The sequence below is a fragment of the Syngnathus leptorhynchus genome, chromosome 1, assembly GCF_054491065.1.
Source record: "Syngnathus leptorhynchus isolate UIUO chromosome 1, UIUO_Slep, whole genome shotgun sequence".
NCBI lineage: Eukaryota > Metazoa > Chordata > Actinopteri > Syngnathiformes > Syngnathidae > Syngnathus > Syngnathus leptorhynchus.
In genome coordinates, this window is record NC_141195.1 from 21,972,632 (window position 1) to 21,997,558 (window position 24,927).

General features: G+C 45.9%; 1 protein-coding gene and 1 long non-coding RNA gene across 5 annotated transcripts in view; both read right to left on the bottom strand.

The window, feature by feature from the left end:
• Window positions 1-1,660: 1,660 nt before the first annotated feature.
• LOC147062703 (uncharacterized) lies at window positions 1,661-3,114 on the bottom strand. The gene is made up of 3 exons (XR_015066634.1): window positions 2,832-3,114; window positions 2,616-2,718; window positions 1,661-2,435 (listed from the first exon to the last, which is right to left on the bottom strand). It is a non-coding gene; the product is annotated as an uncharacterized LOC147062703 (long non-coding RNA).
• A 3,762-nt stretch (window positions 3,115-6,876) lies between these two features.
• zeb2b (zinc finger E-box binding homeobox 2b) overlaps window positions 6,877-24,927 on the bottom strand; it is a 56,516-nt gene continuing 38,465 nt past the window's right edge. For 3 of the 4 annotated variants that reach the window (XM_085909316.1, XM_085909308.1, XM_085909299.1), the window contains exons 3-10: window positions 21,441-21,692; window positions 18,045-18,110; window positions 16,843-17,031; window positions 15,503-15,717; window positions 13,203-13,311; window positions 11,116-13,115; window positions 9,768-9,948; window positions 6,877-8,880 (exon numbers count right to left, since the gene is read on the bottom strand). In XM_085909316.1, coding sequence (XP_085765442.1) covers window positions 8,294-8,880; window positions 9,768-9,948; window positions 11,116-13,115; window positions 13,203-13,311; window positions 15,503-15,717; window positions 16,843-17,031; window positions 18,045-18,110; window positions 21,441-21,692 — 3,599 coding nt within the window. In that variant the 3' untranslated portion in view covers window positions 6,877-8,293. The remainder of the gene's footprint in view (window positions 8,881-9,767; window positions 9,949-11,115; window positions 13,116-13,202; window positions 13,312-15,502; window positions 15,718-16,842; window positions 17,032-18,044; window positions 18,111-21,440; window positions 21,693-24,927) is intronic. The other variant, XM_085909325.1, reaches the window with a different exon arrangement.

Genomic DNA, 24,927 nt, shown 5'->3' on the forward strand with positions numbered 1-24,927 from the left:
CTTTTTTTCAAGTGACTTGCTGTTCTGCTGCCAGAAAATACAGTTTGGATTTGCTAACGTCTCTCCACGCTGAGAGGAAAAACACTTCAATTACTGTTGTACTTATTATACACATAGAATAAATATGCTTGTCGCCAACCAAGTTTTTCATCTTCATTCTCTGCAATATTTCATTACTTGTCACAAGGCACGTGGCTTGGCTCCAATCAAGGAATCAATCTGCACTTTCACACAAATAAGGATGGAGAGAATTTTTTTTTTTGAGCTTCGGGCCCGGGAAGTTGCCTTGGATCCTGGACATCTGAGATGTCTGGGTTTTTTTTTTAACGAAAAAAAAAACCTGAAAACACCCACACAAATTGACTAGTATCCCCCTCCCCAAGTCACCCCAGCCCCTCTGTGCAAATTTGGACATGATTACAAGTGAGAAAAGCAAAGGGGGGTCTAGCTTCATGGCAGCAATGGAAGATATTGCTCCCATGTGTGCTCACACACACACACACACACACACACACACACACACACACACACACACACACACACACACACACACCTCAGCCACAACTACACACGTGCCCAGCAAGTCGACTCAATATGCACAGTTGCACAAATGGCATGACTCGGAAAGTCTCCAAACCTCACTGGAGGTGAAAAGTGTCCGGGAAGAACTTGAACAAAAACGCTCTGTGGCTTTGGCGTGGTCACCATATTCTACTTTTCCTGAAGTCTTTGAAAGAAAAAAAAAAAATAGATGAGCCAAGCTAAATATTGCAAGATTAAGGGCTCCAATGACACTGCTTTTCTTTGATTTAAATTGAGTAGGAGCATCATTACACTTTAAAAGTCCTCAGTGGAAAAAAAAAAAAGTCAGTCATTGAGTCAAAAGTCATCTAATTACCAGAGGACAAATGCACATAATTCTTGGCGCCAACCCCCACCTTGCGGCTTGTACTCAAAAGGGAATGTTGTCAACCATTTGGGGATTATGGTGCACGACAGCTCAAGCACTTTTCACTTGAGGTGTCAAGGTTTCACCGGCTGCAAGAGGAGAGTTAATTCCTGCCAGGACAGCTGGCACTTGGGGATCTTTGCAAATTCTGCTCCTGAGTGGCTTGTCATCCACGACAGAAAACTACCTTCAAGATGACATTTTCAAGTCGCTCTCATATTTTTTTTTACTATTAATTTTTATTCATTTATTTATTTTTTATTTAATTTATTTTTATTTATTATTGTCTTTATTTTTATTATATTTTTGTTTGGGGAAATAATGTCATTGCACTGTTATGTCCCCCCAGCACAGTTCCCTCTAACTACTTGTTACACTAAAGATATTTAATTTTTTAAATGTACCACAGAATGTTGGCTAATAACAATGTGAAATTACTCTTATCCTAAAAGGTACGGAAGAGGATTAGGGCCAGTGAAGAAAAAAAAACGAGGGGTGACAGGATTATGACATTTTTTCTTAGAATTCTGACTTTAAAGTCCGTAAAAAGGTCTAAAAAAAAAAAATCTTAATTAGAATCGTGTGGTGCGTTTTTTTGCCATTTACTTTGAACAATAACATGAAGGATTTAAAACATGCATGAAATATACAATAATCAACTAGGATTGTACTTTTGGATTACAAATGAAGTCAAATATTTGAAGACAAATGTATAAAAAAATATATTTATTCTTTTTTCAATACAAAAGGTGCCTGACATGACATTTTATAAAGGAGACAAGCCCTGATTTTGCAACATCCGATTTCCGCGTGTAGCACAAAACTTAACACTTGCGGATGCGCGGACAGATGATGAACGTGAATCCTACGAAGATTTGTTACCGACTGACCGTGTAAAAGTTCCCCTCTGACATCCTGCTGCTCAATACTCATTTTCTTGAGATATTAGCCAATTTAATTACACTTAAGAGCATTAAGGAGCAACTTTAACTGTAATTTGCAGTTCATGAACTGTTTTTGAAAATGACTCTTAATATAATTAACTTCTGTCATTAGGCCTAATCCCTGCAGGCTGTGCTTCCTTAAAGACATTACATACAGGCGAGGCGAGGAAAGGCGAGGCCACATTCATCCTTCTCCACCAGGAAGGTTGGACCAGGAAGTGGCGTAATTAACTTTTCCCACGGAGTCAAAAAGCGGATAAAACGACGCCTTGGCAAAAAAACCGAATTCTTCTTAGCAACGCTGCAGAAATGAGGGCAGGCAAAGGGTTAACAAATGGCTGCTGATTTTTTTTTTTTTTTTTTCCCCCGAAGACATTAACCCCGTGTTCACTCAAAGTGTCACGTCGTGCTCGGCTGAAGAATGCTGCTTAATTACAGCAGATATTTTACGTCCAAAATGCTGAGCTCTCATTAAATGGAGTTGCAAGTGAAGTGAAGGCCTCGACCGCATATGTGGCTTCATCAAAAATACATGCTGATCCCTGGAAAAAAAAAAAACCGGTCATTTCGAAGAGGAATCAACCCCGCACCTTTGCGATGCTTTGCTTAACGTCTCCTCCGATGAGGTTGAGGACGTGTCACTTTGTCTATGGCGGCCTTTTAATCAGGCTCCAGCCGCGCCGAACTGACCGCTGATTTTTGCATGATATGATTACACCTACCATGCTGCGCACCGTCGTGAATCAGCCTCCCTCCTCTCGAAAACCTGTAATGAGCGATGTACCCTGCGCCCAGCTGGGACCATGATCCGGCATCCTAATCAGCCTTCAGCCCAGAAAAAGAAAATTTAGAAAAAAAAAAAAAAAAAGCCGCATGTTAGAATCTGTGTTTGTGCATATCAAAAGATTACCACTTTGGCAAAACACATAATCACTTACCCCGTAGTGACTGGTGGGAGGGGTTCTTCTTTGAATGCGGGAAGATGCTACCACTGTTAGATGACCAGCTGCATGTTTGATTTGTGTGGCTGAATGCATACTTTCAACTCAGTTACTAAACAACAAATTCAAATTGGAATAAACAGCAAAACTGTCAGAAAGTGATTGGGGCTAGGCGACCAAATGCAGCTTGGATCAGGGCTTATTGGAGAACTCAAAAGACGAGAATAACTGAACAAAAAGACAAGATAAAGACAAGAACAACGACGACGACAGACGAGTCGGGAACAATCCGACGGGTGTGACCCGCAGACAGGACTTATATACACGACAGGTAGCGAAAGGCAGGTGACTGTGATTAGTACATAGATTGAGAGTAGACACAGGAAGGGAGGGGCGAGCACACAGACACTGACAGAACTAATGACAACCTACACATAATGGATTAACCGGGGCGAGTCGTAACAAAAACATGGCAATCCCATACAGTACAGAAATACGTAACAATGTTTCTACGTTGATATCGACCTGTAGCTAGAAAGCGAAGCGCAGAGAGTCTCTGTCCCCGAATCGGGTGATCCATCACTACCATAAAAATGTTGTCTTTTGACAATCGTGTCATGTTCTCGGGATCCGGTAGAAAGATTACGAGATGTTTGGCGCCTCAAAACCCGATACAACGCCACAGTCGGTCAATCGCTTGGTGTTGTGGTGAAGAATCGGTTTCACACGTAAAAAAAATACGATGACACAACTCATTACGTTCGACTCTTTATCCTGCTCATCGAAAATTAGCAATACGTTGAGTTTGAAATATTTTGGTTTTTGCTATCTTTCATTTCTTTGAACGTCTTGAAGAAAAATATTATGGTAAGGGTGATGCGTGGTGGCGCCCTCTATTGACTGGTTGCCAAGTGTATTTTTTTTTCCCGGCCGTCCAGTTCAGCCTCTACAATTATTTGGATAAGACGGAAAATAAGAAGAAAATGTTTTCAAACTCATCTTGGTGTGATTTGTTGACCTTTTTTAAACGTTAGCATCTTGTTCTACCTTCTGTTCCTATATTTTCACTACTGCTTTTATTTTGGAAAAATGGCACATCAATAAAGCGTGATCTTGGCTTATTTTTCCCATCTTCTGCGTTTGTAGAATATTTATTCATGATAATGCGGGCAGGGAGTCGGCGAGTGATGCCGAAACATTAGGCGAGTGTCTTTCATCAGCATCTTCCTCCTGCCCCCCCCCCCCTTCCCCCCTTCAGCACCGCTGGCATCAGGCTGCACCACCTGCTCCAGGCCTCATTCCGCTCGGGCCAGAATGAACAGCTGGCCGCTCTTCTGACACTGTGATTGGTTAATCCCTGCTGGTCACTTGTGCCTTCTCCTCCCTGCGTGTCATTGAACTTTTCTCTCGCCCAGAGCCAAGACCCTCCTTCATTCTCTGGCCGCACCCGGCAAATGGTCAGGCTACCATGTTGGGGTTGTGCTCATCAGGTAAATGTCTGCAAGTGTCATTTTGGTCTTGGCTTGTCAATAAGTGGATCAACACAGATTGATGGTGAGCAATTTTGACTCAGTGAAGATCATTAGGAACTGGGCGAGGATTAGCACCACTGTTGCTCTCGAGGGAAACCATGTGGGCTTGAGGGACACATTTGTGTTATTTTTTCGGTGACCATTTGTGGATGAGGTTAAAAATAAATTGTATCGAAAATATGAAATTTTAATATGAAAATCCTCATGAATGTCAAATTATTTCATACGAAAAATAAGACGGGTCAACATTTTTTTTGTGCAAATCAGAGAAGCAAGTAGACTTCTAAAATAATTTCTTCAAACATATCAAGTCTTTATCATTATAATGAGGCTAAAACAATAATATCAAATGTGGTCTTTGTAAATGAAGGTATATCAGGTGGATTTTTTTTAGAAGGTCAGATATAAATTATAATAAATAGTCATATCAAAACTTGATATGATAGAAAATCAAAACGTATAAATCCATTTCTAAAAATGTCCTGTTGACAGGTGCAATTTGATGTATAAAACACACATTGTGAAGTGGATTATTTGCAATAAATCAATTAAGCGGTAGTTGATTAATAATCATTATAAAAGACCCAAAATGTTCAATTTAAAATGTATTTTTCTTTGTGGCGGAATAAATTAATTATTTGATCTTTTAATGAGTCAAATAAATCTCAGAATATGACAAGACTCTTGATAATCTAAATACTGGTTGGGCCAGATTAAAGAACAAAGCGGGTCATACACGGCCCCAGGCAATACTTTAGCCAAGCGCTCTTCCGAGGTTCGCTGAAGCTCATCGACTCTGCGGCAGCAATTCTTTGCTTCCATGTTGAAAATACCAATTGTGTTTTGCTTGAGTTCAATCCAGTTTGCAGGCCCAGCGATGTGTTTTGAGAGCATTTTGACAACACGAGCGTATCGCTGTCATTGAGCGCCACGCAGCCATATGCCTGGCCCAGATTGGCGGTTTGTGTTGGACAGCTGAGCTGCGATGATTCACTGCGGGGCTTCGCCGAGACCAAAGCGAAGTGTACATTTAGCCCGAGGCCATCGCGCTGCCTGCGCACACGCTCGCTCCCGCCGCCTCCATTGACTCCTTTACATCGAAAACACCGTCTTGCTCTAATCACTGTCGCCCCGTCGTCTTGCTCTTCAGCAATCGAATGTGTTGGGGTGGGGGAGGGAGCGGGGGACGTGTTTTTTGTGTTTGAGGGGGGGGTGAGAGGTTCCATTTTGCAGTCCCGGATGGGAGTGACACAAGGCCATGCTTAACAAAGCAGATATACAAACATAGCTATTATTTATTTATTTTTATTTTATAATGATATGTTTTATTTCTTTTTTTTATGCCTAGTAGCGATAGACATCATAATGTCTTGAAGAGCAAAAATAACTGTTTTCATGTTGAAATCAGTTAGTAAATGAAGTGCACCAAAAATCAATGCCTGTTCACGTACGTACATCGAGCTCGATTGCAATTAGAAGTGGACCTCTACTAACAGTGCCAGACGATATTGATCAGCACATGGAACTGGATCACTTTCAGCCGCTGTTGGCGGAATGACACGAGCGCTCCACAGCGATGCGATGGCTCGCTTCGTCTCTTTTATTCGTCTTTGGCTCGCTCGCGTTAGTGCTTCGTTAGCGCGGCTCCTGCAATTGCATCACACCCATCCTGACCTTTGACCTTCTTTTCAGTTGAGCCAGCGAGCATGTGTGCAGGTCAGAAAGATGTAACGGACGCTCACATATTTTGTTGATGCGGCCTTGACAACCGCCACCGCCCCCCTCCCTCCGGCTGGGCTGAACCAACTGGCCCACTCGTTCAACACTTTCCGCCACGTCACATATCAAATTCGACAGCTAATCAACATTTAGCCCCGCTCGCTGCCCCGCTTTCATCCACGAGATAGTCTGCGAATGATCCGGTGGCGACGCGATCGATGGGGAAAAAGGCAAAGCTGGTTGTGACGTTTGGCATGGCTCAACCTTTGCCGCTTTCATCTGGGCCTTTTGAAGTTGCCGTTCATCTGCATAAAGCGGACTGAAGGGCGGGATGGAGTCCACCTGTCAGCGCCAAGTACAAAAGCGAGAGGACGGAAACATAACTAGAATTTCCTCCTGCTCAAATGAATTGGTGTTTAACATGGGAAAATTTTTTTATGTGTATGTGGGGGGGAATCGTTTCTTTTTAAAATGAGGAATACATTATTTATGGTATTTATTTAGAAGTCCACATTTGTATAATTAAGAGCACATTTATTTCATTTTAATTTAAAACATTTATTTATTTTAAAATGTTTGCATAGTTTTCGAAATGAATTGCATTAGGAGGAAATCACATGACAGTGATCAATAATATCAATGGATAAGAAAAAAACAAATCAGCGTAGCCGAAGCCGATTTCAACTCAAATGAAAGTGAGCGCAAAAAGCACGAGAAGCAGCACACGCTAATTTGCCGCCTACAAACAAAGACGACACGGCGAGCGTTTTGTATTTTGTAATTTGGCTACTTTTATTCGAGCAGGGTCATTTTCAAGAGAAATTACAAATCAAGAATTCAATAATACTTTTACAAAGACATTTCAGGAAAGATTCTTCTTCAGTCATGATATCATACATAGTATTTAACAGTCCCTCTTCATTTTTTAGCTTAAAAAAAAGAAACAAAGATGAAGAAAGTGGAATTTTTTTTTTCAGTCGAAAATACAGTGTTTTCACAATTGTATAAAAGTTCCCAAATTTGGAATTTTCCATTATGTGGAAAATAGAGGAAATAAAATAAAATAAGATTAAACTTCGCATTTCACAATGTTTCAAAACACAATAAATGCTCTCTTTACGTAAATTTTGCCCTATGATCAACACCATGTTCCTTTTTACTAAAATATATCTATATATTGAAGACCTATAGTACTGTACACAACAGTATGAAATAAATAAAATTAGGAAATATAAAATGGGCCACATAAATAAGTTTTTTTTTTTCTTCCGACCTACAAATAAAATGAATGCAATTTGTTCGTTTTCCAAAAAAGAAAAAAAAAAAGGTTTGGTGTAATACTGACAAAGAAACATTGCACAACATAATGTAAACTAAGTAACTGCTGCCTAGAGTCTTAATACTGACACGGGTGCCGCAGAGAACAATGGTAAACCATCCCATAATACTGAAGCTGGTGGGAAAAAAAAAAAGTAACCTTCCTTTGACACAATACGAGGGTGGCACTTGCAGAAAACACACAGGTTAAAAGGTTTGCATATAAGGCTTCTTCTTTTTCATAAAACACCTCAAAGGCTTCATCCTTCATTTGACACCTCCCCTCCCCGTTTTTTTTTTTTTTCCCTTAAGACGGAGGCACCGCCAGCTCATCCGCCTCCTCCTCCTCCTGTTTGCCCCGTTTCCTTCACAGTCTTCATGATTGGAGGCCTGACACAGTGCGGCTGCAGGTGGCGGAACTAAAGGTGGGTGACGACAAACACCGAAGGGCTGAAGGGGGGGTACGCAGACCCCGCTGCTCTTGTTCCGACCCCGTATAAATATATACATAGGCAACGCTTTCTTTTTTGTCTGTTTTTTCTTCTTCTTCTTGGTGATTACAGAAGCGGAGTGCAATTTGTACAAGTCACTGTTTTGTGCTATAAATACTATGGAACACGGACGGGCAAGGGGAGGTTAGCACCACACTCTTGTGTCTGTACATTTTTTTCCAAATGTATTTATTCTTTGTCGGGTTTGCATAATGCAGCTTCAGTCACAAACCCCTCCCCTTCACCGCCGCCGCCACTGCCGCCGCCTCATTGATTTAGCGGTCGAAGCTTCCCGGAAGCTTCAGGCACGTGCACGTAAGGGTTTAAAACATCCCCGTCTTAAACCCAACAGGTAAGAATACCGAAGCGGGAGAAAAGCGTTTTTCCTCCCCCCCGGCGACTACATGGCGTCCTCCATGGCGTCCTCGCGATCCGATTTGGTTTCCATTTTGCCATCCAGCGAACTGTCGTCCATCGAGTGCTCTCCATTCTCTTCTTCGTCCCTCAACGTGTCCGGGTCCGTGTCCATGCTCTTGCTTTCCTCCTCCTCCTCAAACTCAAACTCGTCCTCCCTGCGTCCCATCTTGCCGTATTCTTGGTCCACTTCCTTGCGTCCCTCTACGATCCCTCCGTTCACGCCGTCGTGCCGTAAGATGGCCTCGCGCTCCGCCGCCACCGCCGCCAGCTCGGGGTAACCCTGAGGAGCCATTCCTTGCAAGTAGGCCCGGCTCATCAGCAGCTCGGTGGGCTCCAGGTGGCCCTTCTCGCGGGCCTCCCTCTCAGCCGCCTCGCGTTCCTCCGCCTCGCGCTTGCAGTACGAATAGCGATGGTTCATGTGCTGCGAGTACGAGCCCGAGTGCGAGAATCGTTTGCCGCATTTGTCGCACTGGTAGGGCTTCTCGCCCGAGTGCAAGCGCGAGTGCTCGATCAGATGGTGCTTGTGTTTGAAGGCCTTTTTGCAGATCTGGCATTGGTGCGGTCGCTTGCCTGCAGACACACAAAAACAAAAGAGCGGACGCCGTGAGCGCCGTGACGACGGGCGGGACGCCACAACAAATCACACAAAAGCAGAGGAAAAGCATAGAGTTGGATGGATTGGATGGCGTGGAGCAAAATGACATAACGGGGACATCAAATCCAGAGTTATTCAAATTGGGAGCGGAAAATGCGCTCGCATTCGCCGCCTGATATTAGGAAAGTTCCCTCCTGCGGTCTAAACAAAGAAACTCGTCGACGCGTCGCCAACACGCTGGCTGAGGAGTCGAGAAATCGGCGGGATCTAGTCGGGAGGGGGGAGGGGCTTATCCGGAAATAGGATTGAAGTTCACGTTGATAGCCTGCCTGCCACAGGAAGCCGCCATTTCATTTCTTTGAAACTTTTTGCAAACGAGACGAGGCGAAAGGGGTTTTTAATCTCCAGTCCGACCACTTCTCTTCTGTGCGGGGACCAGAACAACACGGCGACGTGAGTGAGAAAGCGGCGCTGCCCCGGCCCACCCCGCTTTCATGTCCGAATAGATAAGACACACAAAAGCGGCAAACACTAGACGAGAGATACCGACTCTGAAATGAATGATGCAACCCCATGAAAGAGGAACTGGCTACGCTAACGCTAATAAGAAAGACTTGTTTACGGCGCTCTGAAGGCGTCGATGCGATCTCTCGCCAATAACGGAGTCGCTTTTACTCGTTGGGCTAACAAATAGCAAAAAGTATGTCCGCCCTGTTGATGAAGAAGCAAGTTACAAGATGTGCAACAGAGGAAGGAGGAAGAGGAGGGGACAAGTTAAAAGATTCACTGAGGATTTTCAATACAAACATTGACAAAAGGAAATATAATGGGGTTGGAAATAAGGGTCTAGAACAGTATATACCTGTGTGTTCATATTTGTGTCTGAGAAGGGAACTGCTCTTCTGGAATGTTTTGTCGCACAAGTCACACGCGTACATACCACTTTCAGTCTTCTTAATCTTCTTCCGCGACAGACAGGAGTCGGGGTCTGTCATGTCGTCCAGCCCTGACATGTAATCGGCGGTAGCGTCAAGCAGCTCGCCCTTAGCAAGGACAAAGAACAGAGAAGACGAGAGGACACACACACACACAAAAAAATCAATTGGGGTTGGAATTCAGATAACACAAAAATTCCTCATCTTAGATATTTACTCGTTCCCTTACTTTTCACGGGTGATGCGTTTCATGTTAAAATATAAGGCCCCGCCCCCTCACGCACACGGTTCCATAAACACTTGTTACAAAAGTTTCAAATGTACTTTCCCACTCCAAATGCTGTGCCCAGTGAAGGACCAATAACAGGCCTTGTCAGAATTTAGCCCGCACTGTGCCCCAAAGCAGCTGAGAACTTAGATGGTTAATACACGGATCACAAAATTCTGGCACTGACTGAATTTTTTTTGGGTGTCATTTAATTTAAATGTGACATTTACATCTCGTTAGGAGTGCTATGCTAAAAATGCTAATCCAATGCTATCCAAACCTTAGCATAGAAATCTTTGTCTAAAATGAAAGTCTTTTATCCGGCCTGACGCAGAATGAACGGAGATTTGCGAGGTGGTCTATTGTTTCTCCTTTCAGTCCAGTCAGTAAGAGTACCATCCCTTTAAAAATCTCTCTTTATATAATGAAGACAAGTGTGGCGTGTGAATTGATGGAGAACAATACGCCGCGGTGAGAGGAACATTCTGCGGCGGCGATCACAATCACAAGGTGTGACGTGTTCCTTTAATGAACTTGACAATGCGAGGATGTTTGAAGACGGGACGGCGCTATCACTCGGCAATCAATTCCAACTAAACGCCTGTAGCTGTATTTTTAAAATCTAATTTAATAACTTAGAATGAGAAACATTATTAATACTTTTTTTTTCCTCATCAAAATGGTTTCCCTCTATGTTAAACAGCCCTCAGCATGCAGCGGTAATGAACACGGGTGCATTATTAAAGTGCACTCGCAAGCTAATCTCGCTTTAAAATGCGACTGAGGTGTGGTGGAGTGGCGTGGGGGTGCTCTTCAAGGCGGGATTTTGTCATTTGTGCAAACATTCTGGGGCTTTTGCAATTTGGTACCAGGGATATGATGACTCGACACCGAATCTAGTGATGGAGCACAGGTTTTTTTGGGGGGGGGCGGCTCTAATTAGCAGAGATAAGCGTTTATTTGGTTTCCGCCTGGAGCCGTCACCAAAGTGCAGGTGGTTTATTTACCTGGAAACCATGTTTCCGCTGGTACTTTCTCCGCTGTTGCATCTCAGCAAAGGTAGCGGCACCGGCTGCGTATGTGTAGGCCATGTGCGGTAGGAAACCCATCTGCTCCATGCCCGGGTAGGGCCGGAGTCCCGGGATGCTGGCCTGCATCGGCGGCATGAACGTGGCCGGCGGAAAAGCCGTCTGAGGTGGAAGTGACGTGTACATGGGTTTGGCGGCAAAGGGGTTAATGCCAAAGATGGGGCTAGTGCTTTTCTCCAGGTTGCCGTTGTTGGCAGAGGCGGAGAATTCCTTCTTGAGATAGGCAAGGTTCAGAGGCTCCTCAAAGTGCTCGCGCGGCGAAGGGACGCCGCTAAGCTCGACGGCGACGCTGTTGACTTTGGGTCGGCTCTTCACCGTCAACGCGTGCTTAGGTTCCTTGATGAGTCGTGGAAGCGAAAGGTCCAGCGGCTCGGCTTGCAGGTCCTCCGACACTAGGCTGTTGGGGGTGTACGAACTGCTGTGCGAATGTTTGGAGGAGGTGGACGACAGGTTGAGAGGTGACGGAGTGTTGCTGCGGGAATGGTCCAACTTGTCACCCGTGGCTCTGGCGTCGCCAAATTGGTGGTTTTTCAAATGTCTGAGGGAGTTGTCACAGTTGTTGTGGAGCTCGGCAATGGCTGGAGATGTGATGCGGTCGCCCGGTTTGATTAGAGACATGGGCGACCGGGCCGCCAGAGGGTCTTTGGGGGGACTGTGGCGGTTGTTGCTACCCACAACCATTTCCGCGTTGTTCTTGTGCTCGAGCAGTGGCGGCGTTCTACTGCTACCGTATGGAAACATCTTCCGCTGATCAAACCACTGCTTAACGAATTCCTGAGGAAGGCCGACGGCAATGGAAATCTTGAGCAGCTCTTCGGAGTTGGGCTCCATGTTCATGGCGAAATACGCCTTGAGCACAGACATGTGGTCCCTGTAAGGGTGAAGGGAACCCGCCATTCCCTTTTCGGTCAAAATGGAAGATGTCAGATGAACGTTCTTCTCCATGAAGATATGCTTGTTGGGCATCAAGTTCTCGCTGGGTTGGAGCACGGCTTTGATCTCCTCGTTCATTTTGCACAGGTAGCGCTCATGTTGGTGGAGAGGGATGGGACCCGGGAAGGTTTCTTTACAATACTGACACGCGTACGGCGTGAACATGTTCTCCGATGCCTTTTCCTCCATGCCACCTTCCAGCATGTGGTTGGGTTTCTCGTGTTTGATATTGCTAATCTGTCTCTTTGAGTCTGCGGTCAAGCTCTGGAGACAGGCTTTGGCTTCGTTGACCTTCTCAAGCGTGTAGTCTATGATGCTTTTGGTGGCGCCGTTGTGATTGACGAGCGGAAGACTGACCTGCCCCCCTGCTGAGTTCAGGCCCTGTCTTTGCTCCTCCACCTGTGAGCCCAGTTCCTTCATGTAAGCCGTGAGCTTGGACAGCTCCTCCGGTTTGCAGTCCATTTTCTGCCTGCACACCGTGTTGTCTACAATTTGGAGGACCTTTTGCACCTCGCTCAGGTTGTTCATCAGAGGGCCCGGGTAGCCCAGAAGCTGCGACTCCAGCCCGGGCATACCCAGGTGCTGCAGAGGGCTCTGGGCCGTCGAGTTGTGGTGAACGCCCAGCGGACTGTTGCCTCCAACTCCCCCGTTCATGAAAGGCCCAGGAGCGCCGAATCCGTGCGTGGCCATCATCAGTTTATAGTCGTTGAAGTCAAGCGGTTCGGTCTTGATGCTCAGGTGGTTGTTGTGGTCGGCCAGGCCCACCGGCTTGCCGTTCTCCAGCTTTTGTCGCAGTTGGGTGATGGCAGTGTTGGTAGGGGAGGAGGACGCCGAGGTGGGCGAGGAGCCCGTTTTCATGGCGCCGCCACGCATCCGACCGTTGACGGCGATCAGGCCGATGCACTTCTTGCTGCTGATATGTGAACTGTACGACCCAGAATGCGAGAAGCGCTTCTTACAGTTTGGGCATTCGTAGGGTTTCTCACCTGGAACGGAAAAGCAGATACGATAAGCCGTCTGGAGGGGGGGGGGGGGGCACACGTCTGCAAGCGGCTTCTTAGACTGCCACTCACCACTGTGGATGCGGAGATGTTCTTTCAGATGGTGCTTGTACTTGAAGGCCTTACCGCACTCGGTGCACTTGAACTTGCGGTTGCCGGCCGCTTGGTTCAGCAGTTGGTGCTGCGGGAGAGATACTTGCCGTTAGAATTCTGCACTGTCACCACAAGCGGTCAGCATGTTTCACTCGCTGAACGGCCGGCCACAAGCGGTGGCGATAACAGAGAGGATCCCACACCTTTTCATTTCCTGCCTGCTCGACTGTCTTTAGAATTTGGCAGCCCCAGAAAATAATCTATATTTAGCGCATTTGCCTTCATTAGAGGCACTGATATGATCTACTTTTTATTCATCTCCCTGTAATAAGTCTTGTGTCGCCCTGCATACCTGCAGTCGCATCATTTGGGAATTTTTTTGTAGCAGCTCATTAGCACTTGGAACGATCATCCGTAACCAGCTAGCTCGAACCTGCTGAAAACAGTCACCCCAAATTGGAGAGGACATTGTTTTCCGAGCCCGGACCAGAAAAAATCCAATCCCTCCCCTACCGACAAATGCTGGGCTGTACAAATTCCTGGAGAGACAGATGGTAGTGCACAGGACACTATGAAGAAAAGCTCCAACCTTCACAGATCAAGCAGGGAGAGTTGAGGGTGGAGGGATGGGGGGGACCCGCCAAGCGCCGGAGAGAACCGCGCCACTCGTATGTTGCTGAGTTGCATAAACAAACAGCAACAGCTGCTTCGATGCCTCCTCCCCCTCCTCCCCCTTCTCCCCCCTGAGGACCTCTGCCCGTTAAAGTTTAGTCTCACTGCTAATAAGACACTCTGGGCCCTTAATTGTGAATGGCACCAGCAAAATGCTCCATCTCGCCTTCATGCACTGGCGCCGTCACTTGTGGGCGGGGCACCGGCAGAATGCTTGCATATGTATAAGATCTAATTAGTCATATTCCGGCTAATTGCTTAAAAGGAGGAGGAGCATTAAGACTTGTAAACATACGAGAGCACATGTTTACTGATGGGGTACATTATTCCTTATGCTAATGCACCTCGTTGTCAGGTTCGCCTCGGCGGGGACGGGCGGGACGGAAATGACAAAGCGACGGAGAAGCTGACAGCGCAGTTGATTTTATAAGTGAACACAAGTGGTGGAGCAGAAGGAGCTGCGGTGCTTGAACACGATTGGCCGGCCATTGAGAGCCAAAGCGGCGGCGGCACCGGCATGGTAATGTGGGGATTGGGACGGCCAGGCATTGGGCCGGCCCATCTGCTCACGTTTACATCCAGCTGGTAGATCAGGTGATGACATCAAATTCAGCCTGAGGCTGTCATGCGACCTCAGGAGACAAGTCAACTATGCACGTGACATGGATTTTTTTTTTTTTACACCACTTTTTTATCCTGACTAGAGATTTTCATTGGTGTGAATACACTTGAAGGGATGTTTGATATGAAAGGATATTTATTTATTTATTTATTTATTTATTTATGTTTTAATTTTTTTTATTTTGAGGATCTTCCAATTAAATTTGCAGAGAAAATAAGGTCATTTCTGACAGTAGTTTTTTTTTCTATTTTTATTTTATTTCAGAATTTGTTTTGTGTATTTATAGCTTTAAGTTTTGACTTGGATAAAAAAAAAAAAGTCTAGTCCCAACCAACATGTTCAGAGATGATTTCTCTTCCAATTCTCTAAATAACTTGCATTCAATGTATGTACAATCTTATTCCATATTGTGGCCCTAAACCGTACCATATCGAGCTCTTTAAATCCTAAATTTCTTTGTGCCCAATTTATCATTTTATTTAAAATGTTAAAATCATGTCTTAAATTGAGCTGAATTGCAGCTTCATTGCTATAATTTAACATCCATGACTAATGGAAGTGTTTCATCCTCACGGGACGACTCACGTCAACTGTCACGAGACGCACTTATATTACAAATCTCTGAAGTATGTTGTGTAGATGTTGCTGCTGATTATGCAGTGTGTGTGTGTGTGTGTGCGTCACCAGAACAACATTAAAGACCAGGAGCAAAGTTAAGGAGCTGATAAAAATTTCCAAATTGGAAATTAACACAATCACTGGATCGTGAACACGAAGCTGCAAAATCATATCAAGGAAGGCCATCAAAAAACCATTTAGGGCCTCAATTAAAGTTATTACCATTAAAGGAGTCGCATCTTCAAAATGCCATGAAAAATTAATAATGATTGCCAATCAGAAAAAAAAATGATCTCTCTTCTCGGAGGATCAGAGCACATTACAGATAAGATGGAGGTTGTGTGTGCGCGTGTGTGAAATAGCTAACCTGATCCCTCGCAGGCTTGTGCGTGGCCATATGTCGCTCGAGCTGAGTGCGGTAGGCAAACGTGTAGCTGCACAGCGGGCAGGCGAAGTTCTCCTCATTCTTCTCATGGCGGTACTTGATGTGCTCCTTCAGTGATGTCAAGCGCTTGTAGCCTCGGTCGCAGTAGGGGCAGGTCAACAGTTGGGCGAAGGCATCTGGCGTTCCAGGTGGCAGGTCTGCATGGGTAGGAGGGGAAAGCGGGCCAAAAGGTCAGCCAATCAATGGCAGCTAATGGGCGCCTTGCCCAGAATGCTATGGGAGCTATCTACACAATCTGCCGCACACCCAAGGACTTGGAAGGGAACAGAGTACAATTATTTTCTTATTGGACTAAAGATTACATTCTAAGTTCACATATTTTAGTAATATCATTGAATTAATTTCATTTAATTACAGGAGATGTAATATGTGTACAAAAGGTCTTTTTTTCGTCTCATGAATTTTCTCTTACTTTCTGTTTAGGTATTGAAGACTACACACATACAAACATACATCTGCACACACACACTCACACTCACACACACACACACACACACACACACACACACACACACACACACACACACACACACACACACATACACACTCGCCCACAGCAGGATAGCAAGTTCCTCACTGCTGTCACGTCTTCAAATCTTTCCCACTCCTATGCTTGCCATGTCTGCAGCTTGACCCCACTCGCTCAATCCTCAATCCCAGTCCGCCTGCTGGGACCTTCAGAGGTGAACTATCTGGTTTCTGCCCAGCTGTTGCTTGAGACTGGAGGTAAACACTGTGGCATCCGGCAAATCTGTGGGACCAACAGCTGTCTGCTCGCGTCGGGCGAGAGAGCTGCTGCAGCTTCTCATCTCTCATTCTGAACTTTTTTTTTGCCCCCTAGCGCACGAGTCAGGAGGCCGATTGCCCAGGCAATTGTCTTATCTCCGTTTTGATAGTAACATTTTGGCTCCAGTACTGGCTATTTGTGTCCTATATAGGCACTATATATGTAGTATTTGTAAATATGTGTAGATGTATTCGTGTGTGTGTATAAATATTTATTTATATTCATTTATTTATATTTATATTTATTTATTTATTTATATTTTTACTTATTTATATTTATTTAAATATATATATGTTATATACACATTTAAAAATACGGTTGTGCATTTAAATTGGAATCTGAAGGTTTCCAACACTGAAAATGATTTTTTTCTATTTTATCCTACCAAACTGATGCTAGTTGAAAACCTAATGCAGCGACCGCCACAAACAAGTTGAGGCGGCAGAATAAAACAAGAGGCAAAAAAGTCCCGTACCGTTTTCCTCCGGGCCTGCTGCCTCCGGCGTCCCAAGTCGGGAGAGCTCCTCCGGGGCTTCTGGGTAGATGATGGCAGTATCGCCTCGCTGGAGATACTCGGCGATGCTCACTACGTGGCTGTCACTGTCGCCCAGCTTCCTCTTGGCAAAAAAGTCCTCGAACTCTGAAGTGCAATTGACGCTCTTGACTAAAGGCGAGAAGGGAGAACAAACGACAAGACATAAGATTCCTTTTTGAGAAAAGATTTTGGGAGGTTCTTGCTTCAAGTGTGAGGCGACACAAAAAGAATAGAGCAAAGCGTCGGGCAGATACGACTAAATTATGGGTTCTGTGTGTCATTCCGCACTGCTAAAATAAGAATCGGAACCAAATCCAACTTCAAATCGTACAATCAGTCGAGGCAGAAAAACTTGAGCGAGGTAATTCATTCATGACTGCCAAGAGGTTTCTTCCATAGCAGAGCACGGAAATCACGTTTAAGACCGGTGGAGAGATTTTTTTTTTTTGGTTTCCGCCAAACCAAAATTCATCCCAGCCGTGGCTGGTGGTGCCAAGATGACCATGAAATTGCTAACCATCATTAGTCCTCATTTGAGTGACAACTAAATGAAGATCGATTGTGGCTAACGAGCCTTTTGGATGGCGAATCAAGGTGAGCTTTAAAGCCATAACTTGACCGGCCAATTTGTAAAAGGTCAAGGTAGCAAATATTTGGTGATTTGGTGGGGGGGAAAAAAAGCAAATGTCACCGGTGCCAATGGATCCCTTTTTCGCAGCCTCGACGGCATCATTTACGCTATTCGTTAAACGTGTCCTTCCGAGCTAATTGCTGGAATTGTGCTCATGCTGATTAAACCGGCTCGCTACTTGTGAAAATGATAAATGTGATATATTTGAACCTGGCCTGGGAGGAAACTGCATTCCTCACAATGACAAGCATATGTCATTATTTAAAAAATAAATAATAATAATAATAATGATAAGAATAATGATCATTATTATTCTAACAATAAAATAATAAAATAACAATAAAACTAAATATAATAAATAATAATAATAAAAACGATTTTACCAAATAGCCTCAAGGATATTGTGTGTGAGCATCACATTATGAACAGGTGAGCATTTTATTTGTTGTTGTTTATCAACACAAAGTGTTTCAAAAGTTGTAAACAAGGGGCAATAAACCGAGTAACTCACCTGTACCGTTTCCAGCTATTTGCAAAGTGGTATCGGGGCCCAAAGTGTCAAAATCTTTGATTTCATCTGCACAGAAGAAGGGTGGGGAGGGGGTGTGTGGACAAAGAGGGCGGAGTGAGTACAAGATGAAACGTTGAAGGTGTGGCTCTTTGCTCATCACTCTCAATGAATCCTATCAGGGCAGCCAGACGGCCACGTATTTACCTTTCACATGACAACAAGCTGCGACTAAACGCGATATCCACCTGAGCAATTGTTGAGCTTGAGCCAACATGTGGCTTGAGCTCATTACACCCCGACTGCGATGCCGCCGCGCTCTGCATTTTGCCTCCTTTGTGACATGTTTTCATCCAAAGCTGTTACACACAGCGGCAGTGCACTAAAAATAACACAACTCGCCACCGCAAATGAAAAGTTGCGTTACCGCCTTTGCTGTCAAAAACGGCCAACCCACAACCCGATTGCACTTTGTGCGTCTTTATTGGAAATGAACTTTCTTCCAAGAAGGCCGTGTTTTGTGCCTCACTTTGTCACGAGGCGCCACCGTCTGATGTCACTCTTCACGCCACAGGAAGAGGCGGAGCCAGTCACGCCGATGCTTAATGTTTCCCCCGCACAAAAGCCAGAAGCAAAGTGGCTTTTTTTGTATTTTTAGCCGACAATGGACTTGATGGCGGTGTATGCTGTGAACGCCCCCACTCGCTGGCTTCTGGAGACATTTTTTTTTTTTTTTTGAAATCACATGTCTGCCAAGCGACATCAGAACCGCAGTTTGAGAATAACCGTCTTTTTAGTGGCATAAATCAAGAGCAACAGATTGAAATATACCCACACGGCTCGGATTTCAGCACATGTGCGTGTCCTCACGGGCCGTGTTTGCTTTGGCTAATCAAATTTGGCTGCATTCTTTTGCCCTGACGCAAGGGGATGACCAGTGGGATTTACTGCTCCTCCTCTCTGCCCTGTTAGTGTTTACCTTGGAAAACATGTGTTATCTGCGGCGTGAGGAGGGCGAGCGAGCGAGACGCGGCTCCACCTCTGGCACCGGGCGATGTGTCACCGCGGTGAGCGAGGAAGCAAGCCAGCGGGAGGCGTTTACGTCCTGACACGGCAGCCGACGCTCTTTACACGGCGTGAAAGCCGTCACCAGAAATGCCGCAAAAAATGTGCGGCTGTGGGTCACGGGGTAGCCGTGCGTGTGTTGCGTCAGCGTTGGATCGCACAAGAGCCCACACCTCGTGGAAGAGCCAGACTCCGGCTCACGTCGTCACGCTGCTGTTTGCTATGAAAACATTCCTTTTTTAATGGATGTTCTCCATTTAGCTTCTGAGCCGTATTCGACCCAAAAAATATTCAGAGGGGGTGTGCAGACTTTTGCATGCATCTTTTCACGATGGAGGAGTGTAACACTTTGATATTAGCTGTTTGTTTTGAAAACATTCCTTTTTTAATGGACGTTCTCCATTTTGCCTCAACAACAACAACAAAAATATTCAGAGAGGGTTAGGGTGCAAACTTTTCCATCCATCTTTTCACGATGGAGTAGTGTAACAGTTTGATATTTACTGTTTGCTATAGAAACATTCCTTTTTTAATGGACGTTCAACGCCCCCCAAAAAAATATTCTGAGAGGGGGTGTGCAGACCTTTGCATGGATCTTTTTCACGATGGAGCAGTGTGACAGTTTGAAATTTGGACGTGACAAGATGGAGAGGGAGGGCAAACGCTTCTATTCAACAATCCTCGAAACGTTCGCAATGACATGTCCGGTGGCAATAAAAATACGGCGCCGTGTTACGTTGCTCGCTGGAGCATCAGGTGATTTATGCGCAAATGCCTGTCAGTGACAATGATGTCATGCTTTCCAGAAGACTTCATCCAGCCACATTGTGGGATGAAGGAATGTCAAGGACAAGGCCAGATAGAAGACTTTGATTGTCTTCTGGAATCCCAGGAGCTTCCTGTCTGCTGGCACGACGTCGTCGCCGTTAAAGTACATTCAGATTTTTCAAGCCAGATTCTTGCGAGGCCTGATTCGGCCTTCCGGAGGCCCAGTGAGAAGCTCCTGATAGGGCTCCAAATCAGCAGGACAGCGATATGTGTGTGTGCGTGTGTGTGGGGCTGCTAGCTTATCTCAGGACTCAGTTATGTGTTGAGGTATCTGCGCAGACACTCAGGCACCGGCAAAGTAAGAGTAGGCTGGGAAACACAGCAGCCACAAGATTGGGAAAGAGACTCTAATGAACTTGACTCGCTCTCCCAAATATGTCAGACACTTTATCACAGCACAAGCAGATTATGTGAGAATTGCAACATGGCTGATTTACAGACATTACGGCACCGCGGGTCTTTATCAAATAAACAATTACCGTATGCAACGACAGCTTGTTTATCCTTTATCTTGATTTATTTACCCGACTGTCTTCTTCCTCGTATCCCCTGAAGGATACGAACTGTTATTTCGGCTTTTTTTGCCTCGACTAATAAATGCGCCACCTCCGGTATTAAAATTTAAGCCCGCCCGAACGTTGCCGACTTCTCGGGCGCCGTGCATGGCTAGTTCATTAGCAGAAATGAATAGCAAAGCCGAGCTCATTTAGAAAGGCGCTGTCTTACATGACTTCTCGCCGCACTCTGTTCCTGTCACTCGCTTCCAAGAATCATTGACTCTTATTATACATGTAAATGGCTATCATAAAAATAAAAATTTCATTTAAGATTGCTAATGACTTTTTTTTCCAGCAGTCTGGCTTCCTTTAATGGGTCTACCCTGCCCCCTAATTAAAAGTATTTATCTTTCAAGCATCCGTGACTGGCGCCCCGGCAATCAGCGCCGTTTGACAAAAGAGCATAAGTCAAGTTTGGGGGTTGGGGTGGGGGTGGGGGTCACCTGGGAGCAGCAGATCGGGGGTCTCGAGCTCATTTTTGTCACATGATGCTCCTCAAAAGTTGTTGCTGTTTTTTTTCGATGGGCTCATGTGACCTAGATTATAATAGCACCGCAAAATGGCGAGTGAAATTTTGAATGGCGTGCATATTACAATTAATGGTGGTGAGCGCCACGGAGGCCTCGCCGTCAGACCTGGCTCCAGCCTTGTTTGCTCCACACTTGGCTCCATTTGTTTAAGGCTACACCAGATGGGAGGGGTTTAACGTATAAGATGATCCCACAAGCGGCAGCATGAGCACATACAGAATCTGCCGGTCGGATTAGGCGAGTTCAGTCAAAAAACGGCTCACCTTGAACGCCGCACATCTGGCGGCTTACAGACTGCCAAATTCTACACCAGGTGTCAAGTTTTTAATTTAAAAAAGAAGGTATGTAGGAGTGGTGCTTGCTTTCTGTAACCCCGCCCCTTTTCTCAACCCGGAGAAATGACATCGGCCGGTACTCACCGGCACCATCCGCCGAGGCACTCAGCATGTCGCTGTCGGGCCAGATGTGCTCCACTCCGCTGTCCCTCATTTCGTCGTCCTCCTCTTCTTTGGTGGGCAGCCCGTGGCTCTCGGCGCACGGCGAGGCGTCGGCGTTGACCAGGCTGGCCGGGCTGCCGGTGCCGTTGATCAGCGGGTCTTCCTCGGACACCTGCAACTTGTCGTCCTCTTCCGTCTCCGAGCCGGTCTCCAACACATTCTCGTAGTTGAGAGCTGCCAAAGAGAGGACGTTTGGATCAGTGGGCGGGGTCGTTTCTTTCCCAACGAGGATTTCAACATCTTTTTGGAAGCCGAGAAAGGCCCCGCGTCGCTATTTGGCCCGAGTCACGGGTTCCGCCCCAATTACAGGACTGGAATCTGCGCTTGATCCACAGCGACGGGCAGACAGCTGCCGGTGCGATGTGGGCCAAAATAGCCGCTAATTTCGAGTCGCACTCAAATGCCTGACGTGCCGGCGTGCTGCACCTTTCACGCATTTCAGATGCTTAACATAGCACGAGCGGCACAACCGAGTTGCGGCGACGAAGCTCGACCCGATGACTCATCGGGGGAAGCCATTCGTGAACATAAATACAAATTTTAACTAACTTAAAATAAAAGCAAAGACAGGACTCAAGGCTCAAGAAAAAACACACACGGACGACCCTGGTGTAAAAAATTTAATAATGAGCGCTGAAGAATGATTATTTCAACAACAACATTTAACCTGTTAACTCAAACAAATGACCTCTGACCTTTTGTTGCACAATCTTTGAATGTTTTGACTATTGTGATGGCCTTCAAGGGTCTGAGGTTTTTTTTTTTCTATCTCTTGAAGATAAAGCGTGCGGTCAGTACAGGGTGCCTTCATTTTTTTTTCTTCAGGTCAATTTTGTTCTGTTAGTGTTGTAACGTAAACAAAAAAACGCTGGAATTTTATTTGGTCATTTCAATACATTTGAATGGATTGTTGCATTATTGCATTATTAATTGGTTTTATTGTTGTATTAATTTAATTATAATTAATGAAATATTTTTATTTTATTATAAATTCATTATTATTATTTCATTGGCCATTTTGGTGGGTTGTCTTCAACACAAAAAAACTCGACAATTAATCCTTGTGAACTATGAACTCGCTCCAAAAACGGCATCCGATCAGGCGCCACCATCAGCAGGTCGCGGTGAAGGTAGACAAGCGAGGCCGTCTCTAGATTCAATCACGAGGAGGCAGCACGTCGCATTACGTTTCTCACATTTTGAGAGCTTTCATAAATCTACGAGAGGCTGCCTCTTCCCACGGTGAAGTCCGTGCATGACACTTGTGTTCACGTTCTACATATGAAAGGCTAAACCTCCCACAGCCCCCTCCAGGCACGTATGACTGGCTGGTCCACACTTGCCTACATGGAACAACTGCACAACAGGTGCAAATTAAAATGAAAACGGGGCTTTGAGGCGGGGTCGGGGTGTGTGTGGGGGGGGTGCGGGCGTCTGGGATTGCGCTGACCTGCTTCGAATACCAATCGGTGGAGGAAACAAAACCCTTTCAAGAGGTGTGATCACAAGGGTTTAGGCAAGTTCAGACTCAGTAATGCTGCTTGTGATGACAAAAAGGGCAGTGGTGACCTGCGAGGGAGGGGCGAGTTGTGGGGGATTGGTGCCGGGCGGGGGGTGAAACTGGGCCGGTCAGGGTTCTCCTGGGTGGTCCAAATCTACCTTGGCATGGTTGATACTGAGCCTTTACTGCACAGCACTCAAAAACAACACCATTTGAGGAATTTGACTGTTTCAAACGGAATTCACCAGCCAACATCTCGCCGCTTAGAACAAAAGCAAGCCGGAAGGCTCGATCGGCTTGCCGCCGCGGACCCCAATCGAGGCATGCAAATTTCCGTGACAGCTTGTGAATGACATTATGGAAAGGGCGGCTAGGTTAGAAAGGTTGCGAAAGGGGCCTATTGTGTGGCGCTAAAAGGAACGAGGGAGCATCTCTTTGTTGCGCCGCTGACTTCCACTCCCACGTGTGGAAGGTGGGGCGCCGCCCACCTTCCATACAACAAAACTTTCAGTGAGGAGAAGAAAAGTGGCGCTTTCATTTATTTTCGTCACCACTTTGTGTCGGCTGCTGCACGGGGGCGGCCAACTGTCTTGCCAAACTACAGCCAGTGCCATCTTCCCCGAGCGTCAGCTGTCTGTTGGCGTCGAGGGAGCTTGTCAAGGCACGACATGCGCCGCTAACGTGCAGAAAGACGCCTTTGTTAAGGTGCCACGGCTGACGAGTCGCTCAGCCGCCGCCATTGTGCCGCGCAACAAAGTAATTCTAACCTAGCAACATTTCGCAGGCCGTCATTTTGTCACCCGCTTTATCATCCTTTTGTGGTGGCCAAGACAATGATGTTGACGCTCGCTCGTCGTACCTCGGTGTCAAAACGGCGACGAGCGTTACCTGCGCGGCCGCGCTGCTAATTCGGCCTAACTGTTGCCGTTTCTGACACGGGGCTTTCACGAGACCGCCATTAGCGGCTCTCTTGTAAGTAGAGTGCTGCTGCGCTATTGATTAGGGCGGTGACGCTGACAGTTTGTTTCATTGTTCTCATTTTTTAAAAATGTATCAAGAAAAAGCGTCAAATAAGGACAGAAAGTTTGAAGCGCCACTCGCCAAACAAAGACAGCAAGCACAGCAAGCACAGTTGTGCTGCCACATGTTGAAATCCACAGCCGTCAACTCTTCAACTCATAGGTGTCAAACCCGAGGTTGGGGGCCAGATACGGCCTGCCACATCATTTTATGTGGCCCGCGAAGACAAATTTTGTATCGACTTTGTGTCATTACTAAAATTACAAATTGTCTTAACTTTAGAACAAAGAGATATTGCTTACAATTTTTATATCTATTTGTCTTTTTAAAATATTTGACTCATAATGGCCCTCTGAGGAAATCTAAAACTCCAATGCGGCCCTTGACAAAAATGAGTTTGACGCCCCTGCACTTCCAACTTAGTTAATATCTTTGACGTCTATAACCGTCAATGGCACTGAATGAGTTAACATGCTCGTTTGACCCGATCAAAAGTACGAAATCACGTGTGCGATGCAACTTTTTTTCTTTTTTTTTTTTAAAAGCCAAAGATCAGCAAGCTTCCCCATCAGGTGAGCGCTTTGCTCTCAGGCGCCGAGTTCAGAGGTGCCGCACCTGCGCTCGGCAGCGCTAACAATGATAATCACATTCATTTAAGCATCCCAAGGTGGCGTTAAGCGCCGCGAGGAGGGCGCCTTTCCTGCTCGGGAGAGAGCCAGAGCGCTCTTCCTTCTCACGGGGCGGCGGTAAGAGGTGATGGCCGCGAGGTGGAATGACTAACACCCACGCTGTAATGCTAACCCCGGCTGACTCTTTAGCCGAGTGTCGAGGCTTAGCTTCGGGTGACACACTTGGCCTCCTACGCCGATAATGAGCCCGGACATTCTC